The 20,793-nt window shown below is 42.3% G+C and overlaps 1 protein-coding gene across 1 annotated transcript in view; it reads right to left on the minus strand.

Moving 5' to 3' along the window:
- adam12 (ADAM metallopeptidase domain 12) overlaps nt 1-20,793 on the minus strand; it is a 289,205-nt gene that overhangs the window by 249,626 nt on the left and 18,786 nt on the right. Inside the window, 1 exon segment of the mRNA XM_068002357.1 lies at nt 4,401-4,534. Within this exon segment, the coding sequence (XP_067858458.1) occupies nt 4,401-4,534 (134 nt within the window).

Raw genomic sequence — 20,793 nt, forward strand, 5'->3', positions numbered from 1 at the left:
CCATTCTTGACTGTTTTTTGTGATAGCGCCCTTTCATGTGCTTTACCATGAACGGCGACACTTGATGCCACCCAGTGGGTCACTTTACAGTGGATATATGTGTAGTTGCAGGACTTATGCTGGGTTGGGTGGGGGGGGGGGGGGGTGGGGGCTGATGTTGGCGCTGGTCTTTCCAGGTGGTGTGAGGACTGGACTCTTCTCACTTTCTGATCATACGAGAACCGTTCACATATGAGTGACTCCCTGGCCTCATGAGCAGCCAGGTGATCCACTGCTCTGCCCATGGGTTCGTCCTCCTCCTCCTTCTCCTCCCCCCAATGTGGATGGCAGATGTGGCTGGTGGATGAGGGCATGGGGTCTCATCAACCGGTATCCCTCTCTGTTGCGCCATGTTGTGCAGGACACAACACACTACTATAATGCGACCCACTCTCGCTGGTGCGTATTGAAATGCTCCCCCAGAACGATCAAGGCACCAAAATCACATCTCCAGCAGTCCTATCACATGTTCAATTACAGACCTGGTGACGATGTGGCTGTCGGTGTATTGACGCTGTTGCTTGCTGATGGGATTCCTCAGAGGTGTCATGAGCCACGTGTGCAGGGGGTATCCATTGTCCCCGAGGAGCCAGCCAGGGTGTTTGGTGCTTGGAAGAAGCCCTGGATGTTGGGCTCTCTCAGAATGAACAATTCATGGCAGCTGCCAGGGAATCTGGCGCATATGTGAAGGAATCTTTTGCGGTGATCACAAATGAGCTGAGCGTTGATGGAGTTTTCTGTTGATGAATAGTCCTGGCTCATGTGGAGGTGCTCAGATTGCTAAATGCGTGTAATTGATTGCACCCTGTACAGGTGGGAAGCCAGCCAAAGAGAGGAATCCCACTGCCCTCTCCGTCTGGCTGAGGTCGTCCATGGGAAAGTTGACGTATTGCGAGGCTCTGCGAAACAAGCCGTCGCTAACCTGCCTTATGCACTTGTGTGCAGACGACTGAGAGGCCCCGGCGATGTCACCGTTGGTACCCTGGAACGATCCGGAGGCGAAGAAGTTGAGGACAGCGATCACTATAACTGCGATGGGTAATGAGATGCCGCCAGGCTCAGCCGGGAGTAGCTCGGCATGAAGGAGGCTGCAGACGTCTGCGACCACCTGGCGACTCACTCTCAGCCTCCGTATGCACTGCTCCTCAGATAGGTCCAGGAAGTTAAGCCTGGGTCTGTAGACCCTCTGACGAGGATAGTGCCTCCTGTGACGTCGTTCCCTTTGTGCTCCTTGTTCTCCTCTGTACTCCTGTGCAGGTGCCTGTGGCGCAGCACTGTGTTGTGGAGCTCCAAGTGGCGGAGGTGCACGCCGTGCCTGGCGAGGATGGTGATGTTGCTCGTCCTCGGATGTAGTGGTGAATGCAGCATCGCGCCCTCCATCCTGATGGTGTCAGTTTGAGGGGGTCCGAAAAGTTGGTGAATATAAGTAAGCAGAACAATTTTGAGGGGAAACCAAGAATTCTCAGTATAAACACAAAGATCTCCCAGCCAAAGGTTTGTCTGAGAGAACTGACAAACTGCTGGAATAACTCACCTTTTATCCCCATCTGTCAAACAGGGATTTAAATGTCCAAATGGCTGCCGGCTGAAACACAGCATGGGAAACACGCTGAGGCTGGCAAAATCGCTTGCCTTCACTCTTAATTAGATTCATGTACATTTCAAGTACTTGAATTCCTTGTTTAAATATCATCCCTCCGGCTTTAATTGCCGGCACTTCCGGGTTCAGGAACGGTGCGCGCACCCAGATGACTCTGGGTCGTGCACGTTCTTAGGTGTTTTGGAGCCGGGATTTGTGCCCGCTCCTGGAAATCGCGATTTTCTTCAGCACCCCCCTACCCCCACGCGCCCGCAGTTCCGGTTTAAAATCGAGCCCCATAGGTCATTACATAATAAGCTTCTACAGTCTTAAGCATGAGTCAGGGTGGAGGTGTACAATGTTACGGAGGTGGAAATAGGCAATCTTTGTATGGGGTGGGAAGCTCTGCTCAGGGTTAAATAGGATGTCAAGGTTGTGAGCAGTCTGGCTCTGCCTGAGAAAGTAGCCTGCAGGAGGATGGAATCAGCGGCAAGGGTACAAAGTTTGTGGTAGGGGCGAAGACAATAGCTTCAGTCTTATCAATATTCATTTGGAAGAAACTGCGGCTCATCCGAGACTGTATGTCAGACAAGCAGTCTGACAACAAAGGCAGTGGAGAGGTCAAGATAGGTGGTGGAGAGGTAGAGCTGGGTGTCATCTGCACACATGTGGAAGCTGACCCCATGCCTGCAGATGATATCACCAAGGGGCAGCAGGCAGAGGAAGGGGTTAAGAATAGATCCTTGGGGAACGGTACCGATGCAGGGGTGAGGAGTGAAGTCATTGCTGGAGATACTTGCATATTATTTTTTTGTAAATCAGAGGTGTCTAAATTACGGACTGTGAGTAACGTGTGGCCATGTCCATCTGACCCACGAAACCTAATGCAGCTTTCTCACGGAACAGAGCAAAACATTCAAACAGTCATGCCAAATTGAAGCAGTTAGTTTGTAACTTAGCCTGGAATGAGGGTGAGAGGTTCTTTTAGGTGTACTTCTGAATTTGATACTTTGTACTGAAATTCTTTATATGTGGTCCTTGGGGGTGCATGAAGCACAGCTAAGTGGCCCATTAAAGTAAAATGTTTGGATATCCCTATTGCAACTGGTATTTATCATTGTGATCATTATGAAATATCCCATTCAGTCAGTGCAATAAGATGAGTAAATAGAAATGGTCACAAGAATACAAGAAAAACATAAAATGCTCTCCTTCCATAGACCACTGCAATCTACCCCATCACAAGATGTAGTAATCTGCCACTTTTCCATCACTTCAAAATGGAGACACAGAAGTAACAGCAAAAACTCCAAGTCAGGTCCCAATCTGGCAGTCAAAAGCAATGGTGTAAAACCCTCCTGTGGAGGCCTTCTCACACTGGAGGCTAACACCACATGAAAAATAACTGGTTCAAAAAGTGCCCAGGCACTTTATAAACTTAAAACATTTTTAGAAAGTGAATGCTGCTACTCATGCTGTTTAATCGTTCAAAATTTACCAGGGGCAGAGCCCTGTGCATACATGTAAGCACATATGCATAGAATTCTCTCTTGGCATTAGAGCGATTGGCAGTCTGCAGCAAAACTTGTGTCCTGCTGCATGAAAATTGGACTGTGCAGCCTGGTCTCAAACAGGCAGTGCACTGTAACCGCAGCAACAGACCCTATGTGAGTGAATCGAACTACGTAGCTACTGGTCTCGTACTGGTAGTGCTTTATAACCACAGCAATCGACTCAATCTGAGCGAATTGCACTGTGTAGCTAATGGTCTCAAATAGGTAGTTTACAGACTAATTAATTTAATCTATGGGTCCGTGTTTATTTTTCTTGAATGATGGCCCGTGTACATTTGTGCACGAGTGTTTGACAAGGCAGCAAGGGGCACACACCGCCTCTCCCCACCAATAAAAGTTGTGATGACCATTCACTATCACTGTTGCAGAATCACTGGGCAGAGCCACTACTAAAACAACACTGGAAGTATAGATGCACACAATGTGTAACTACTAACTCAAAAAAGAACACGTGCAGGATCATAAAACTTCAACTTGAATTTGGTTCTGACTATATAGCGTAAACCATGTCAGGACTTCTGGACTTTAAATAAAATGTGCATTTTATCAGTACAGCCCTAAAATTAGATGAACAGTAGAAAAAGACTCATGAGGCCTGAAAATAAGCACAGCTACTGGTACCCAATAGCAAACTTTGTGTCAAATTTGATTTACTTTTCAAACTACAAGTTCACATCAATTAACCTCGGTATACCATGTACGGGTCTTTATTATAGAAGCATCAGCCGAGTTGTAACGGTCACTAAATGGCAGGAAGATATTATCCCCTGGAAAATAATAAGTAACAATGAAAATAATTAATGGGCTGAGCTACAGAGTCGAACCTGGAGTTTATGGTAAACTTAAAACTGCACAAAATCTGCTAAGGTCAAATTTGGTTCCACACTCTGCCCTATGAAAATTATAACATTTCTGCCTAATGGCTTGTGTCTGATATTGAACATTAATATATTGACATTACTAGAAATTATAGAATTTTTGTCAAAAAACTATGACTTGTTCTGCCCAACTAAGCAATATTTAGTTTTCTTTAGATAAAAACTCTAACCTTAAAAATCCAGAAAAACTAATGTAAAATATGTTAGAAAGATATTAAAAGTACCTGGTAACGATTATGTCTACTTGGTTCCAGTACGAATAATGATTTATGTAGAATTAGGCATAGGTCACTTTTTCATGTGAGAAACAGGAAAAATAAAGATGCTGACCTTTCCATGAAGGTTGCTAGATTGTTTCTGGTGATCTCCATCCAGGAGGTAAGGAACTACTTGCTCATATTGTTGCAGCTGCTTTAGATGGTCCCGTTGCCTAGGCGATGACAATTTACTGGACAAAATATTGCCTGTAAGTACATCATTGTTATTAAAGATCAGGAAATGGACCATGTTCCCACATGTACCATAATGTGGCAAATTGTTCAGATACATTTATGTGTCAAGAGGGAAAAATATAAGGTTACACCTTGTAGCAGTAGGTAAAGTGCAGTAAATTAAGCCATGCATTACGAATTCTCCTGCAACAAAGATCCTCACCAACTTGGAATCAAATGAGCAGCTTTCCCCCATAGACCGAACTCTAGTTTACAGCACTGAAAAATTACAGCCTTCTTGCAGCAAATGTTAGTATTAAACTGCCTTTCAAATTGTTTTTAAACATCATCATTTACTTTAATAAAATTAGATTTATAAATGATCAATTTCCAACCTCGTTAGACTTCATAATGATGCCTTTGTAATGACGCACATTAATACCAATAGTATTGTAAAATGAATTAAAAGTTAAGGTAGTTCTGGTCAGACCAGCTCAGTTAGCAGTATAACAGTTAGGTACTGCCTGATGCTCAAATTCATATTACTTCATTTGAATTTATTTATCAGAATAGGAAATTGGTTGCACTTAAATCAATTTGAACACATTTGTATAATGCTGTCAGACATTAGGTAGCAGGAATGAGAACCAATGTGAATTGGCTGTCCATTTGCCTTTCGAACTAAGTGTTATTTCTCTAAAATAATCACAATCAGAAAAATAACAATAAAGGAATCAATCATTACGGAACATACGGAAACAAAGGATAGGAAAAGATCAGCTTTTCACCTCATATCATTATTATTACTATTAGTATTCCAGAAAATAGGAATGGAGTTCTTCAAAGCATTAGCCGCACTTATGTTGAGATTAGGCACCTCTCTCACTGTGGTTACCAGATAGAATGACAGGGAGTGGTAGAGTCTCTTCCTAAGTATCAGATCTCAGCTAAGAATGGATTATGATTGATCTGTGTGAAGACCAACAATGCTTTATATAATTTAATTTCTCCTTTTCTGAGATGTAATGCCTAATCCTTTCAATTAACAATACTGAAAAAACATTTACTCCTGGGAATACAGTAATGGATTGAAATGAGGCTATTACTTAGCATTTGCACAATTAAGACATTCAGATAGCAACACACTTCATAAAGGTAAACGTTGCATAGTTTCAACACATTTGAATCTTAAGATTGTACTACTGCCATTAACACCCACCTTTCAAGCAACTATCTAATTCCCTTTTGAAAAAACTTTATGGTCTCTGCTTCAATGACATTTTGTGGCAAAGAATTCCATATTCTAATCACCCTCTGTATAAACAATTTTTTTCCGGCCTTCCCTTTCATTCTTTTTGTGATTATCTTACATTTACGCCCTCTTCATTTTGTTGACTAGTGGAAACAATCTATCACTATTTATTTACCTTTTCATAACCCTTCCACCAGGTCATCCCTTAACCTTCTCAGTTCTAGTGAAAATGACCCTAACTTCTCAAGTTTCTTTTCAGAACTGTAATCCTTCATCCCTGATAACATCCGAGTGAATCTCTCCTGCACATTGCTTTTATGTACTTCCTAAAATGGGGTGCCCAAAACTGCACACAACACTCCAACTGAGGTCCCTGATTAAGTTCTTGTACAAGTTCAACATTACCTCCTTTTGTTTGTATTCTATGCCTCTAGTCTTTAATGACCTGTGTATCTGCACGTCAAGGTCCTGCTACTCCACCAGTCCTTTTAAAATCTTACAATTTAAAGTGTATTTCCTTCCCTCGCCTTCCTGTAGAAGTGCATGACTATTCTGCTAGCCCATTTATATTCTCCTGCAGTCTTTCACAATCCTCATAACAATTTGCCATATTATCAGAAAATTTTGATATTGTTCTCTCAATTCCTAAGTCCAGATCAGCTGTTAAATAAGCATATGGGATCCTTGGCTTTATAAATAGAGGCGTAGAGTACAAAAGCAAGTAAGTTATGCTAAACCTTTATAAATCACTTGTTAGGCCTCAGCTGGAAAATGGTGTTCAATTCTCCGCACCACACTTTCGAAAGGATGCCAAGACCTTGGAGAGGGTGCAGAGGAGATTTACCAGAATAGTACTAGGGATGAGGGAATTCAGTTACGTGGATAGACTGGAGAAGCTGGGATTGGTCTCCTTGGAGCAGAGAAGGTCAAGGGGAGATTTAATAGAGGTGTTCAAAATTCTATGGCGTTTTGATAGAGTAAATAAGGAGAAACTGTTCCAACTGGTGGGAGGGTCAGTAACAAGAAGACACAGATTCACGATAATTGGCAAAAGAACCAGAAGGGAGATTAGGAGAATTAGGAGATTAGGAGCAGCATTGTTATTATCTGGAAAGCGCTGCCTGAAAGGGTTGTAGAAGCAGATTTGATAATAACTTTCAAAAGGGCACTGGATTATATCAGTCCCCACTACTTACACTGGCCATGCTTATCATGGGCAGCCGCCTATATCGGGTAAATGGCGCTAACCATTTGCCATTACCATTGAAGTTGTCGCATTGAAGCCACAAAGACGTCGCTTATAACACATTAAGCGCGCCGGCTATTTCAGACAGCTGCGAATCTAATAGCGGTTATCACTAGTGTGATATTGGAGTACATGACCAGAGACAAGACATGGGAGGTGGAAGCTTTGACATGAAATATTAATAATTTGCCCTTTATCACATTCTCTTTTGCACTGTACATTCCACAGGGTGGGAATTCTTACAGCTTGGGAAAATATTGCAAATATCTACCATTTACTGCAACAGTATTGCCATTTACAAGCGTGGTTACAATTAGGTTCAAACAATGAGGAAAGGCTGATAGGTTCTCTTATATTCTGGAAAAAAAATTAAGAAGCATTATTAATTAAAAGGAATTTTCAATAGTTAAAATTTCAATAATTGCTGACATTGCTGAGCGAGTCTGCTGATACAGTTTTTGTATTGAATTGATTAGCTCAAAGTACTACAACAAAGACACTCAAAACTCACTCCGATATGTTCTCTCACGATTTACCGTCCACTTCTTATAGTGGGCAAATCGTGTTAACACTAATGTGTCCTCTATAAGCAGTGGGGACTGTACTTGAAAAGGAAAAATTTTGCAGGCTTGTAGGGAAGGAGCAGGGCAGTAGTACTAATTGGATAGCTCTTTCAAAACTCCGGCACAGGCACAATGATGCCAAATAGCCTCCTTCTGCCTGTAAGATTCTATGATGCTATGTATATACTAAATAAGAGCAGCCCAAACACAGACCCCTATGAAGCACCGCTCCTCACAATTTTCCAGTCTGAAAAACTTCCTTTTAACCTTATCCTTTCCTTTCTGCCTTCTAACCATCTCTCTATCATGTGACCACATTCCCCTTAATTATATGTGCCTCACCATAAGTTTATGTGGTATTTTATCAAATACTTTTATGAAAATCCCTATATACCACAGTCACTTCATTTCCTTTATCTATTGTTTGTCATTTCTTCAAAAAATTCTATAAGGTTGATCAAGCACAATTTGATTTTTAGAAATCTGTGCTTACTGGCCCTGATTAGCTTGTGCTTCTCCAAGTGCTTAGTAATTTCAGCCCATATTATTAACTCTAGTTGCATACCAACAACTGATTTGCGATTAACTGGCCTATAATTTCCTGGCTTATCCCTGTCTCCTTTGTTGAAGAGGTGTGCCACATATGCCACCCTCAAGCTCAATGCCACAGAATTTTGGAAAATTATAGTCAGAGTCTATGCTATTTCACCTCTACCTTCCCTCAGGATCTTTGATATAAATTATTAGGTTCAAGTGATTTGTCCACCCAATGTTCGTGAGTGATATCAATGAGAGCTTGCTTTTAGTGTAGAGAAAAATGAATATATTATTGTTGCAGATATATTTATCAAAATCCAGGTATAGTCAAATGTTTTTCAAATGACAATGTCCATCTTATATAGAGCACGCACTCTTCCTTTTGTGAGCAGAAAGGTTATTGATTTTCACAAAGACAAACATTGTGGTGACAGGATAATGCCAGTTATAATAATCTCAGAGTAACAACACTACACAATGTCAGACAACTTCATTGGATTTTTCACTTGGGGCTAGTTTAAAATATATTTATCATAATTTTTATTTAACCTTAAATGTTATAAAGGGAGATACTGCTCACTTACCTGTGTTTCTCAATTCTTCATTTATCCAAGCGCTTTATGCTTTAAAATTGCTGGTCAAAGACAAAGCACGGAATCCCTTCTTTGATGACAATGTGAAGTGAGCACTGTCCACATTATTCATGATGACATTGGAGCACAACCGTGTGATGCCAGTACAGAGGGAACGCCACACAAAATGCCTGTTCTTAGACTGCCACTAGCCAACCATTTAACGCATTAAACACACAAAGTGCACAGATATCTCCTATAGAACCATATAAAAGCTTGCAGCACAGAAGAACATTCAAATTCACATCTGTACCAGCTCTTTGCTAGAGCAATCCAAAATTAATCCCAATGCCGTTGTCTCTTCACGTAGCCTTGTATCCGTATCACAAGGATAATGCTTTAGCTAAGACCTCATAATAAGGATCTGAGCTCTTTTTTAAAAATCAGCTATGGATTAAAAACTGAAGCTATAGATTATTTATGTAAGAAAACTTAAGGCTTTAAATTGGGATATCCTAGTGGAAATGATTGCATCTCCTTTATAAGAAAAAATGTATTAATGCTAATTCAAATATACTGAAAGAAACTAGTGCCTCGTACAAAGAAACATCAGTATTAATCACATATACGGATCAATAGCTTCTGTTTTAGCGACTTCTATCCATACCAAATGTGTAAGTGACTTTGGATGAAGTATACTTTGGCTAAGTTGATGATGATACTATCAAGATATTGCCTCTAATACCACTTTATGAATTTTATACTTAATTATGGTACAAAGTAAGCAGCATGAAGTTGAAAATTGCCCTATGAACAGCATACTGTCTTCATTCACAACTGCTGTCCCTTATGTCTTATTAATATCACATCTGAACAAAAGCAGTCTTTGGTGCATGATACCAGAAGGTGATAGGTCAATGACTTTTGCCTTCTGATGTCATAAAACCAGCTGTTCAGAAATACCCTAACCACAAATTTCTACTCCTATCTAAACACAGACGAGTAGCCCAAGGGTACAACATAAAAATATTTTATCTGTTTTATTGGTAAAATATCAGGGGGGGAAAAATTGGATAGGGGCCATTTTTAGGCGCAGATAGCATGATGTGCTATCACCCCGCGCCCAATGACCCTTGCGCAGGCAGGACACAAGTTTCGGCCCACCCAAGGGCTCACCTGTAATCAGCATTCCATTCCAGGCCTTGCATGTGGAATCAATGTAATTTGCACTTTCTACCACCAGGGGGAACTCAATCTCTTAAAGGGAGGATGTTTCTTAGAAATCTCCTAAAGGTAGCTGGTACCTGTTATTTGCTGAAAATAACAGTCTGAACATCGCACATGTAAAACACAGATGCAGATCCCATCCCTATGTTTACACACTGATGAGTTATGTTAAAACATTGAATAAAGGTTGCACACCGCTAAATCTCACATCCTCCAATCTGCACGCCAGACCTCACCAATCTGAGTTGGTACCAGGCCTGCGAGTGTGCATGCACTAAGGTTCTCTGCTGATGCACTAGAGACCTTGGTGCAAGAGGTGGACGGAAGGTGGACATCCTACATCGGGGGTGGGGGGGGGAAGGGGGGTAGCAAGAGGCCCGCCAGACATATATCCAAAAGGCAGTGGGAGGCAGCGGGGGACAAAGTCAATGCCAGGTGCACAGCATCATGATCATGGATGCAGTGCAGGAAGAAGTTCAATGCTTTGACATGAGTGGTCATGTTGAGTGAGGTCAACTGTCAAATGGTGTCTCATACCAACTGCACCACGCACTACACCCCCCATCACCCACATACCAACAAACTCTTCTAACCAAATGCTTCCTCTCACCCTTACACATTGCCACTGTTGCAAGCCGCCCACCCACAACTCACAGGCCACACACACTGGCAGGTATTCAACCATGACAGGCACATCATCCAGACACATGTCCTGTTTTCCTGCAGGAGAAGGTGGCGCATATCAGGAGGCAGCAAGTGGCAGTGGCATTTAGCCCCTTGAGCCCATTCAATAAGATCACGGTGGACCTGTGACCTCACTCCATATACCCGCCTTAGCCCCATATCCCTTAATACCTTTGGTTCACAGAAGTCTATTAATCTCAGATTTAACATTCACAAGTGAGCTAGCATCAACTGCCGTTTGCAGAAGAGTGTTCCAAACGTCTCTCACCATTTGTGTGTAGAAGCATTTCCTAACTTCACTCCTGCAAGTCCTGGCTCTAAATGTTAGACTATGTCCCTGTGTCGTAGTATTCAAGTGTAGGAGACCGCAAAAAACAGTTGTAAATGTCTGGGCAGTCAGAAGCAATAATCCAGCCACTAACTTGTAAATCCTTTAAATAGTGCTGGTAGGGGGTCCTCCAGGCACTCTAAGACACGTTCAGATGGTCGGGGTTAAGACTGTGCGTTGAGTTAAGCGTTAAGTCCCAAAATGGTGTCTATCACTTTAAATTAGCATTGCACACTGATTGAAGCCATTTTCTGCCTACTTTACAGGATTCCAGCGTTCGTTATCTGCGCCAGCGCTAACTCCTATACCAAGATGGCATCCGGCGCACATCATGCTGGAAATGTGCGTGCGCATCCAAGATGCCACCTTGGATGTCAGAGAGGCAGTGTAACAGCGAAACAACGGGCGCTACACGACCCAATTCAGTGCCCTAATTGTTTCAAAAGTTCTGTTTTAGGGAGTAATAAGCTCAGCTATTGAATTTTGGCAACTCGTGGCAAAAGTGTGGATTTAATCCCATCAACATAAATCACTTCTGAAAAATCTGCAATAGGCTTAAGATAATGATGTCTTATTCCCAAATCCCGTATTTACACAATGATTTCACATTATATCTAAAATTGTGCACACTTTCAGCACTTTTTGTATCTAAATGAACATTTAACGCACCTGTACAGTAAATGGAAATGTAGTTTTTCCATCATTTAAATTACAATGGGACCAAACCAACAGTAACTCAAAACAGTTGGAGATCCTTCACAATCTGATAAATGGAAATTAAAAGTGGCTGCATAATTGTGTTGCAAAACAAAGGAACTGATGTTGAGTTTTAGAGCCCAAAACAACTTTGCTGCATGTGCATCTACAAAGCTAGAATGCTCAAGTGGCAAGTGTTTTTCTTAAATACAAGGTAGTTACTTTAAAATGCTTGGATTTAAACCTTAGTACTCCATAGCAGTCAGAAAATTATTTTTGTCAACATACAGGTATGCACTAATGCGCCTTTCTATTAAGACAGCCTTCCTAGACCCACTCTTAGAATGATGTGGAGATGCCGGTGATGGACTGGGGTTGACAATTGTAAACAATTTTACAACACCAAGTTATAGTCCAGCAATTTTATTTTAAATTCACAAGCTTTCGGAGGCTACCTCCTTCCTCAGGTGAACGATGTGGAAATGAAGTCCTCGAAATGAAGTCGCATTTATAATTCACAGAACAATGCTGGTGATAACAGACAGTTTTTTCAACTCTTAGAATGACAGGAACACATGGTATGTGTAGCAGTGGTAGTGCCACTGATCTTCACCCCAGGACCTTAACTCTGTGGTTACAGGGAACCCAGGTACAAAAAGCAGAGTTCAATTTGCTACAGTGCAATTCTAAAAATGGTTTTCACATCCAAAATGACTAGTCACATCAGAATGACTAGTGCTAAGATAACTTTTAATAGCTAGGTATTCTTTTGGTCCGGCCTATATGTTTGGAGATCAAAATCTAGCAATGGGTATGAGGCACTGGAGTTTTAAATCTGAAAAGTTTGTATTAATATTTTGCAATCATCACGTGTACAGTTTCAAGACCACAGACCTAGATCGATGTTAGGGGCCATCCATAATTGTAGTTATTTGGAAAAAGGTAGAAACAATGAGGTGAAGAATCTTAGAATTTAATATCAACACGCATTCAGCCCATCAACCCATTCCAGTGCTAGCTCCACACTGGAGCAATTGACCTAGGCTTTGCACCCTCTTGATTCGGGTGCATCTTCAAGAGGGAGGAGGCGAGACTTCTTTCTACCATGGAACTACCCAACTGATCCCAGCCAACTTACCTGCCTCAGGTTCATTATCGGATTTGTGGTGAGTTCCCCAGCCTCCGCTGGGGACTTCCATCGAAAAGAAGGTGGAGTTTTGACAGACTAGGCCTCAGGAGCATGCCACAGCACCACCATGCAGGTACCCTCTGTGGTGCTAGCAAAATGCGACTTTTTGGGGGGGAATTTTTTTACCCCCTTTTTGGGCAAGTGTGAGGCAGCTTTGGCTGCATTTTGATTTTTTTGGATTCTATCCACCAACTATTGAACATTGGATGTCTGGACGCTGCATCCAGCGATCATGCTGTACAAATGGCAAAAAACACAGCCGAGGCCATGATTCCTTCTTTTGTATTAAGTTTAACATACACCCGCCCTTATGTGATGGGCTGTATTTTGATCCGATGAAACCAAACCACTGGAAAATGTTGATGACTCCGTGGAACATCTTTCTGAGTTGCGTTCCACACCGCCCACTCCTGATGTACCAAAAAAACTGGTGGGGAGGGGTCGAGGCAGAAGGACTATAACAATTTATTCTGATCTCCATACCCTTTAATATTTTTCTTCTTCATTTATATAACTCCATCTTAATTCCTGATTGACTCAGAGGGTGGAAATTAAATGCTCCATGTAGGCATTCTATGCAGAAACATCAATTTCATGACTTTATGCAGTATTTTTTGTGGAGGAGATTACGAAAAAAGTAATCTTTGTAACCTTGTGAAAGAGATTATAGTTCTGGATGGCCCCTTAACTGACAAAAGTCCTGATGCATTTTTTAAACAGAACCAGACCATAAAGATAGCTCCAAATAAATCAAAAACATATCTGCTAGTTTAATTTTCACAGTGCTCTCCCGGAAATTGTAAGCATTGATACTTCGTAATGAAATCCAGGTAAAAAGCAGTCACATCCATGCCAGTGTGGAAAGTTTAAGGAAATCAGGCATTCAATGTGCACATTATCTTGAATGTGGTCTTCCTATCTCATGGATGAACAATTTTAAACAAAGAACTTTACATTAGCAAAGAGCTGATGAAAATCAACTGAAAATATTCTTTCCATAAAATTTTTCACAAAATCAATAAACATTTTGAAGACATTAATTTAAGAATTAAAAATAAATATTTTTTTCTTGCTATATTCTGACACACTTGTTCAGCTTTCAGAAGACACGTGTCTTCCTTCTTCAGGATCATACAATGGTGAAGTCAAGAATTAGGCAAATACAAAATAAAGTGCCCTCAATTGATTCAATAAAAAAATGGACATTAATTGCCTTTACAATGGTACCAATGTGGTTGTTAAGCCTCAGTTCTTGTCGCTTCATTTATTCTGACAACAGTATGCAGTTCCCTTTTACTGGACAGGGTGAGCTGGAACAGAAATGATAAAAAGTTTCTTAGTCTGCTCTTTACTCGCTGATCACTGTTTTGCAATACACTTAAGCCCTTTGGATTTTTTTTATTTGCAAAAAATTAATTACAGTTGAACCCATATCTGTATAACACCCTGAAATAAGCAATGCAATGATGATTTTGCTCCTACGTAGAAATTATGATATAGCTATCCTGTTACGTTCAAATCTGGTAATGAAGAATTTTCTTGTTTCCTACCTATTGCAGAATTCTGTTGCACCCAGCAAGGCATACAATTACAATATTAGGTTGCTTTTTATTACCAGCAGCCACAGTGTTATAGGTGTGATGTACTCATAAAAGTAACAAGCAGAAACTAATTTTCTCTACAGTCATGAAGTTTTCAACTAAAGAGTATGGTAACAATAACACCACAGGATTAAACCTTTCTAATAGTTTCCTTTGGACAATGAGGCTCTTCCAATCTTTCCTGTAAAAGCAGGCTACTGGATTCTCCAAACCACTTGCATGTTGTAGAGGATTTCACCGCTAGTAATTTGATATGGTCGATCAGTTATCAAAAAGGTTGATGGATTTGTCAGCTGTTTGCTTTATGGTGCTTCCACATATAGTACAGACTGAGTAAAAGCAGGCAATTCATTTACATCTGTTGCCATATGGCTTGTGCATGTATCAATGTCAACTCCTGCACATATATGTGTAATCTAGTAAATTACATAACGGTCATGAAAGAAAATTTGAGAGCAGCACAAGCTGTGTGTGTATATATATGTGAGTGGTATTCACTTGCTTAGCGGAGTAGATAGGTGCAGTGGCCAAACAAACCGTAACTGTCTCCAATACAGCACTACTTAAATGCTGTTAAGCTCCCATAATGTTACCAGTGTGATCATTTACATGCTGTACGCTGCAAGCATTTTAAGTGTAACTGGTGATCAATACGACTGCCTGTATTTTTTTAAGTTTATTGCTGCAGAAAAACTTTGTACTCCGGAGAGGTCAATTCACACACTTAAGAATTAACTTGTTTTGATTTAACTTAAAACACTAAGGTCCTGATGTTACCAGGGAGACGGGATGGCAGCAGGGTGGCAACTGGGCGCGTGAGTAACCCGCCTAGTGAAATCTGTCTGTTCCGCACGTGATCGCGGGTAAATTGAAGGCACTTACCGCGGCTTCCGGGTTTCCCGTTGTCAACCTGTGCAGCAGACGGACTGCGCACCCGCATCACAGGCTGTCAGCTGGAGGAGCCCTATTTAAAGGGGGGCAGTCCTCCAATGCTGCTCCTGCAGCAAAGAACCAAAAGTACAGAATGGAGCAGACCAGGGGAAAGGCTGTTCCCAGATTTACTGATGCCTCACTCCAGGTCCTACTGGATGGGGTGAAGAGGAGGAGGGAGATTTTCCACCCAGCGGACAGGAGGAAGTGGCCTGCCTCTGTCACCAAGAAGGCCTGGCTCTGTCACCAAGAAGGCCTGGCTCGAGGTGGCAGAGGAAGTCACCAGCAGCAGCAAAGTCTCCTGCACGTGGATCCAGTGCAGGAAGTGCTTCAATGACCTAACTAGGTCATCCAAAGTGAGTACACTTACTCATTCTCCTACAATCCATCTTCCACATAACTGCCCCCACCCCACAACTCATTCTGTACATGCCAACACTACTCTTATCACATCACTCCTCACACCCACTCAAACCTCATCCTCAACTTACCTGCACTTACTCACCTCCCCAGTATTCATCCCACCACTACCACTCAACCCAATCCTCATACAATGTCATGGCTCTGTCTCATACTCACCCTCTGATGCGTCTCTTTCACAGTCAGCCTCACCTAAACCAATGCATTCAGTGGTCGGCCACGTCACCATCCCCCACTCACGCCTCTCTACTTTCTCCCCTTATAGGAGAAGAAAGCCCAGAAAGCACGGGAGAGGGCGAATACCGGAGGCAGGCCGCAACATCAGGTTGTCCTCACGGACACGGAGCAGGAGGCTCTTGAAGTGAGCTGCAACTCGAGTGCCTGTCCATCGGGGACACCGAGACTGCCACCCGACAAACGTCTGGTGACAGAACTTTAACATTCAGCACTCACAATAGCAAATAATGTTAACATGCCTTGCCATCTTCAGCACTTCAACATCTGTCATCATGCTTAATATTGCCTTCTGTTTTCTTACAGGGCCTTCAGCGACCGTCGTGACGGCAGAGGGCGATTCCTCAGAGGACCTGCCAGCCTCTGAGGGGCCACCATCACATCTGAGCGAGCCATCCACCAGCGCAGATACACACACCTCGCTGGGTTCCTGTCCTCAGTTAGTTGGGGTCGCACATGGTGAGTCAACACACACGTGAGCACGAGCAAACACTGGTGGCAGGGGCAGCTGTGGAGAGTCCGCCTCAGTGGGAGCACTCTTCTCCAGGCTCTGCTCAGCTGGACACAGATGCTGAACCCTGGGGGCCATCTTTTAAAAGGAGAATGATCGAGGGGCAGCAGCACATTTGCGAGGTGCTGGAACAGGTGCCACGTGCACTCTCCACAATCGCGTAGAGGATGGAGGAGTCCAACTCCTGCATGAGTGGAATGGTGGCACAGGTACGGGAGGGAATCTCTGAGATACTGTCACAGGGACATGAGGGCATCTCCAAGATAGTGTCGCGGGTAAGTGCGGGAATGTCTGTGATGGAGGGAAGGCTAGCCTCCATCGAGCATCAAGCAGGGCTCACCAATTAGTCCACTGAGGCCTTGAGAACGGCCCTTCGGACTCAGGGTGAGCATCTATCTGCCGCCTTAAGCAGGCATGATGTGGAGATGCCGGTGATGGACTGGGGTTGACAAATGTAAGGAATCTTACAACACCAGGTTATAGTCCAACTGTTTTATTTGAAAATCACAAGCTTTCGGAGGCTTTCTCCTTTGTCAGGTGAGCGAGTTTGACACTCGCTCACCTGACGAAGGAGAAAGCCTCCGGAGGCTTGTGATTTTCAAATAAAACAGTTGGACTATAACCTGGTGTTGTAAGATTCCTTACATTAAGCAGGCAGGCAGATACTCTGGCACTGGCCTTACAAGGCTTCACACATGTCTTCCAAACTGTCGTCCAGGAGGGTGGTGGGAGTGATGTGGGCCTGGCCCAGGAGAGGGATGATGGCGAAAGGGGACATGGAAGTGGGGACGCCACTCGAAGTGCTCCCACGTCTCACCCGTTGCCCCCCTCTCAACCAGTACCCGCATTGCTGCCTACTCTCCAGGTGGTCGAGTCTGCCCCTGCACAGGTGCAGGTGGAGCAGTCTTTGGAGGGGCCCTCACGGGCACCGAAACCCAGAGGGCGTTGGCCCAAAGCATCTAATCGGTCAGGGCATGACCAAGAGCAACCTGCCACTACCTCTGCTGCAGCCACAGGGGAAGCACCAAGTAGGAGTAGTCGGAAGCTTAAGGTAAAGGTTTTGTGAGCGCAAAGCGGATGCACATGGGTGTTTGACGGTTTGTCATGTTTTTTATTTATATTTGATTTTTGTTAATGGCACATTAAATAGTATTATTGTCACCACTACTGCCACGTCTTGGCCATTCTTGACTGGCTTGTGGAATAAGTCCATTTCATGAGGTTCACCATGAACACCCACACTTGATACCACCCATTGGGTCACCCTACAGTGGGTGTATGTGTAGTTGCACGACTATTTTGTGCAGGTGTCTGTGGCGCAGCACTGTGTTGTGGAGCTCCACATGGCGGAGGTGGACGGCGTGCCTGGCGAGGCTGGTGATGTTGCTCGTCCTCGGATGAAGTGATGAATGCAGCGATGGCGCCCCCCATCCTGACGGTGTGAGTTTGAGAGGGTCCGCAAAGTAGGTAAATGTGTTTGCACAGCAGAGTTTAGGGTATAAATTAATAATTTTGAATGGAAAGACAAAGGTGTTGCAGTCAAAACTTTGTCTGAAGTGACAGAGTGCCTTGCTGCAAGAAATGAGGTATTCCCCCCAACTGTCAGATAATCCTTTGCATCTCCCACTGGCTGCTGACTGAAACACGACTGCTCTAACAGGGAGTGTTTCCCACAGCACGGGAAACATGCTGAGGATCCTTCAAAATTGCACCCCAGCCAAAATCTCCAGTCAATGAGGTCTGTCAAGTACCTCAACTACCTAAATAAGTATCTAAATTATCTTCCCGCCGGCTTTAATTGCCGGTGGGAGTCCCGCATGCGGGAGCTGCATGCGCACCCGAACGTGTTATTGGGGAACCTGGAAGTGAGCAGGTTGGAGCCGGGCTCCGAACCCGCTCTGGGATTCCGCCATTTTCGGAGCCCCCCCGCCCACAACACACCCGCTCGGCCATCCAAAAATCGGCCCCTAAGGGTCAAAGTGTTTACTTAATAGTTGCCACATAAATAGCTATAGATTTATTTTCCAACAACTATTTGCTGATACATCCTGAATCTTTCTTCTCCAGTTTTAATAAATACTCGTTCTCTATTTCTTGCTGTTAGAAATGCCAATCTTTTTGATTCTTTTTCTTGGTCTTTGTTTTTTGTGAAATCTTCTTTACTTGAAATTGTACACATCTTGCATCTTCCAAAGTAAGAGACAGAGATGTCAATGTATGAAGAATAGGAAACTCATTCCTAATAAACCAATAAATAGTCAATCACAAAGAAACCAAACAGAAACACCTAAGTACTAGGCATGGCTTTTACAGTCAAATATGGCTCTCACCCACAATTCATTGGTATCTCTGGGAAATCTGCCTGAATTGCATAGATGTCTCACTAGCCCCTGTGGAAGTGGTTTATGACAAAACCACAAGTATGTGCAGGAAATACTAAAATTTAATAACATAAAATCAATCTGATAGAGTAGACAAAGATGTTGCTTAGAATCGGACTTGCTGTATGAATAGCTCTATAGGTTGGATGTCAATAAGTTGCCGCTTGTTATTCCAAATGTATGGATGAATTGGAGTATAATTCATCAACCTTTGTCCTTCTTGATGCTGCGTTGAAAGATTATTTCTCCTAATTTAAAAAAATATTTTCAAGGGCAATAAAACTCAAGAATGCTTTTTCTGACAATTTCTAAATCATGTAATTTTAAGTTTTCACTTTTTTGACCTTTTTCTAATTAAGGTACAAATATTGCATTTACATGGCTGCAGCGATGCCAAGTAATGTACTGCAGGATTGCACAAGTTCTGTATTAAAGTGCACAATGAACTGAATAGCTTATTAAGTTTGATAAATATATGCTGTGCTAAATTTAATGAGATTTACAACATTTTTCAACTTATGACATGACTGGAATAATGTTCTTGGTTTATTATGTTTACATGTGCACATCGAGAGGTTTGTGGGGGTTAATCATCAACTTTAATCCAGAAATGCTGGCATTTCCCTTTTCCATTTGATGAAACATCAACTGTGTATATAGCCATTAGAAAAGCTTACCAAATGAGAACTCTGCAACTTTGAATTGAGTTACTTTTACATTAGGGTTTCCATTGGAAAATAGTTTCTTTGTCTTGTGTCTATATGTACAGATGTTAGTGAAAATTAAGATCTGACTTTGGTTATAGACGCAATTCAGATGGTCCAAAGCCAACTCATTCTCTTTTGGGGAGGAAGAATTTTTGTTCTTATCAAATTGAAAATGTCAAAGCTGAGGAAAGGAACATTAACTTACTTTTTGTATCCAGTGACAGTATCAAGTAAACCCAAGCACAGTGTAGCATGGGTTAGATGCAGAATAAAACTACCTTACAGAATAAAGCACAGCAAAGTACCAGTCTTAAAACAGTACATATATTCCAGTTCTGACGAAAGGTCTTCGATCTGAAACATTAACTCTGTTTCTTTCTCCACAGATACTGCCTGGCTTGCTGAGCTTCTCCAGCATTTTCTGTTTTTATTTCAGATTTCCAGCATCCGCAGTATTTTGCTTTTGATATTTATTCCTATTTCTATTCCCTACACTGACTATTGAACTATCAATTTAGGGTTAAATCACAGGCTGCTGTGTTTTGTATTTTCATTAAAAGAAATTGGGTTGAGGTTGTTTGAAACTAATTTAATTTACAGTTTCATAATGCAGAGACCTCCACCACATTAATCTAGATTAAATTTGAACCTAGATCCCAAAGGTGAAATGTCAATATTCTAGTTCCACTACAATACCCAATCACCTGAGAGCAAATTCAAATCCTAATACTGGATTTTCTCAATTGATTTGACTTTCTTGGCTCAAGTTCACATCAACAGAAATTCAAGGCATTTGGTTTTGAGTGTCCGTTCCCAAAAACAAAAAGGTCAAAGCTCAACCGCAGTTCTCTGCCGTTAATGCTGTGCAGTTCTGCACCTATGCTGTAGAATGTGGACACACACAATTGCCAAATTGCAATTACAATAAGCATACTTGTAAGATGTCTGCAATTTCCAAGATGTGTGTATCGATGGAGAAAAGCTGAAAGCAATTAAAAGACAACTGCATCGCATTTTTAAACAGGATGGGCCATTGAGCTGTCAGGGCTAATTTGCTTAAGGAGAATCTGTTTAGTTAAAAATTCAATCATTTGATGCACACAAGCATTAGCAGGCAAGCTAGCAACTGCAACTCACTGGGAGAATGCTAAAGTTTTCACTTAACTGTAGTATGATTTCAGTACATTTGTTAGCTTTTGCTTCATAATGCAAAG

Source organism: Heptranchias perlo, chromosome 21 (genome assembly GCF_035084215.1).
Source record: "Heptranchias perlo isolate sHepPer1 chromosome 21, sHepPer1.hap1, whole genome shotgun sequence".
In the NCBI taxonomy this organism is placed as follows: Eukaryota; Metazoa; Chordata; class Chondrichthyes; order Hexanchiformes; family Hexanchidae; genus Heptranchias; species Heptranchias perlo.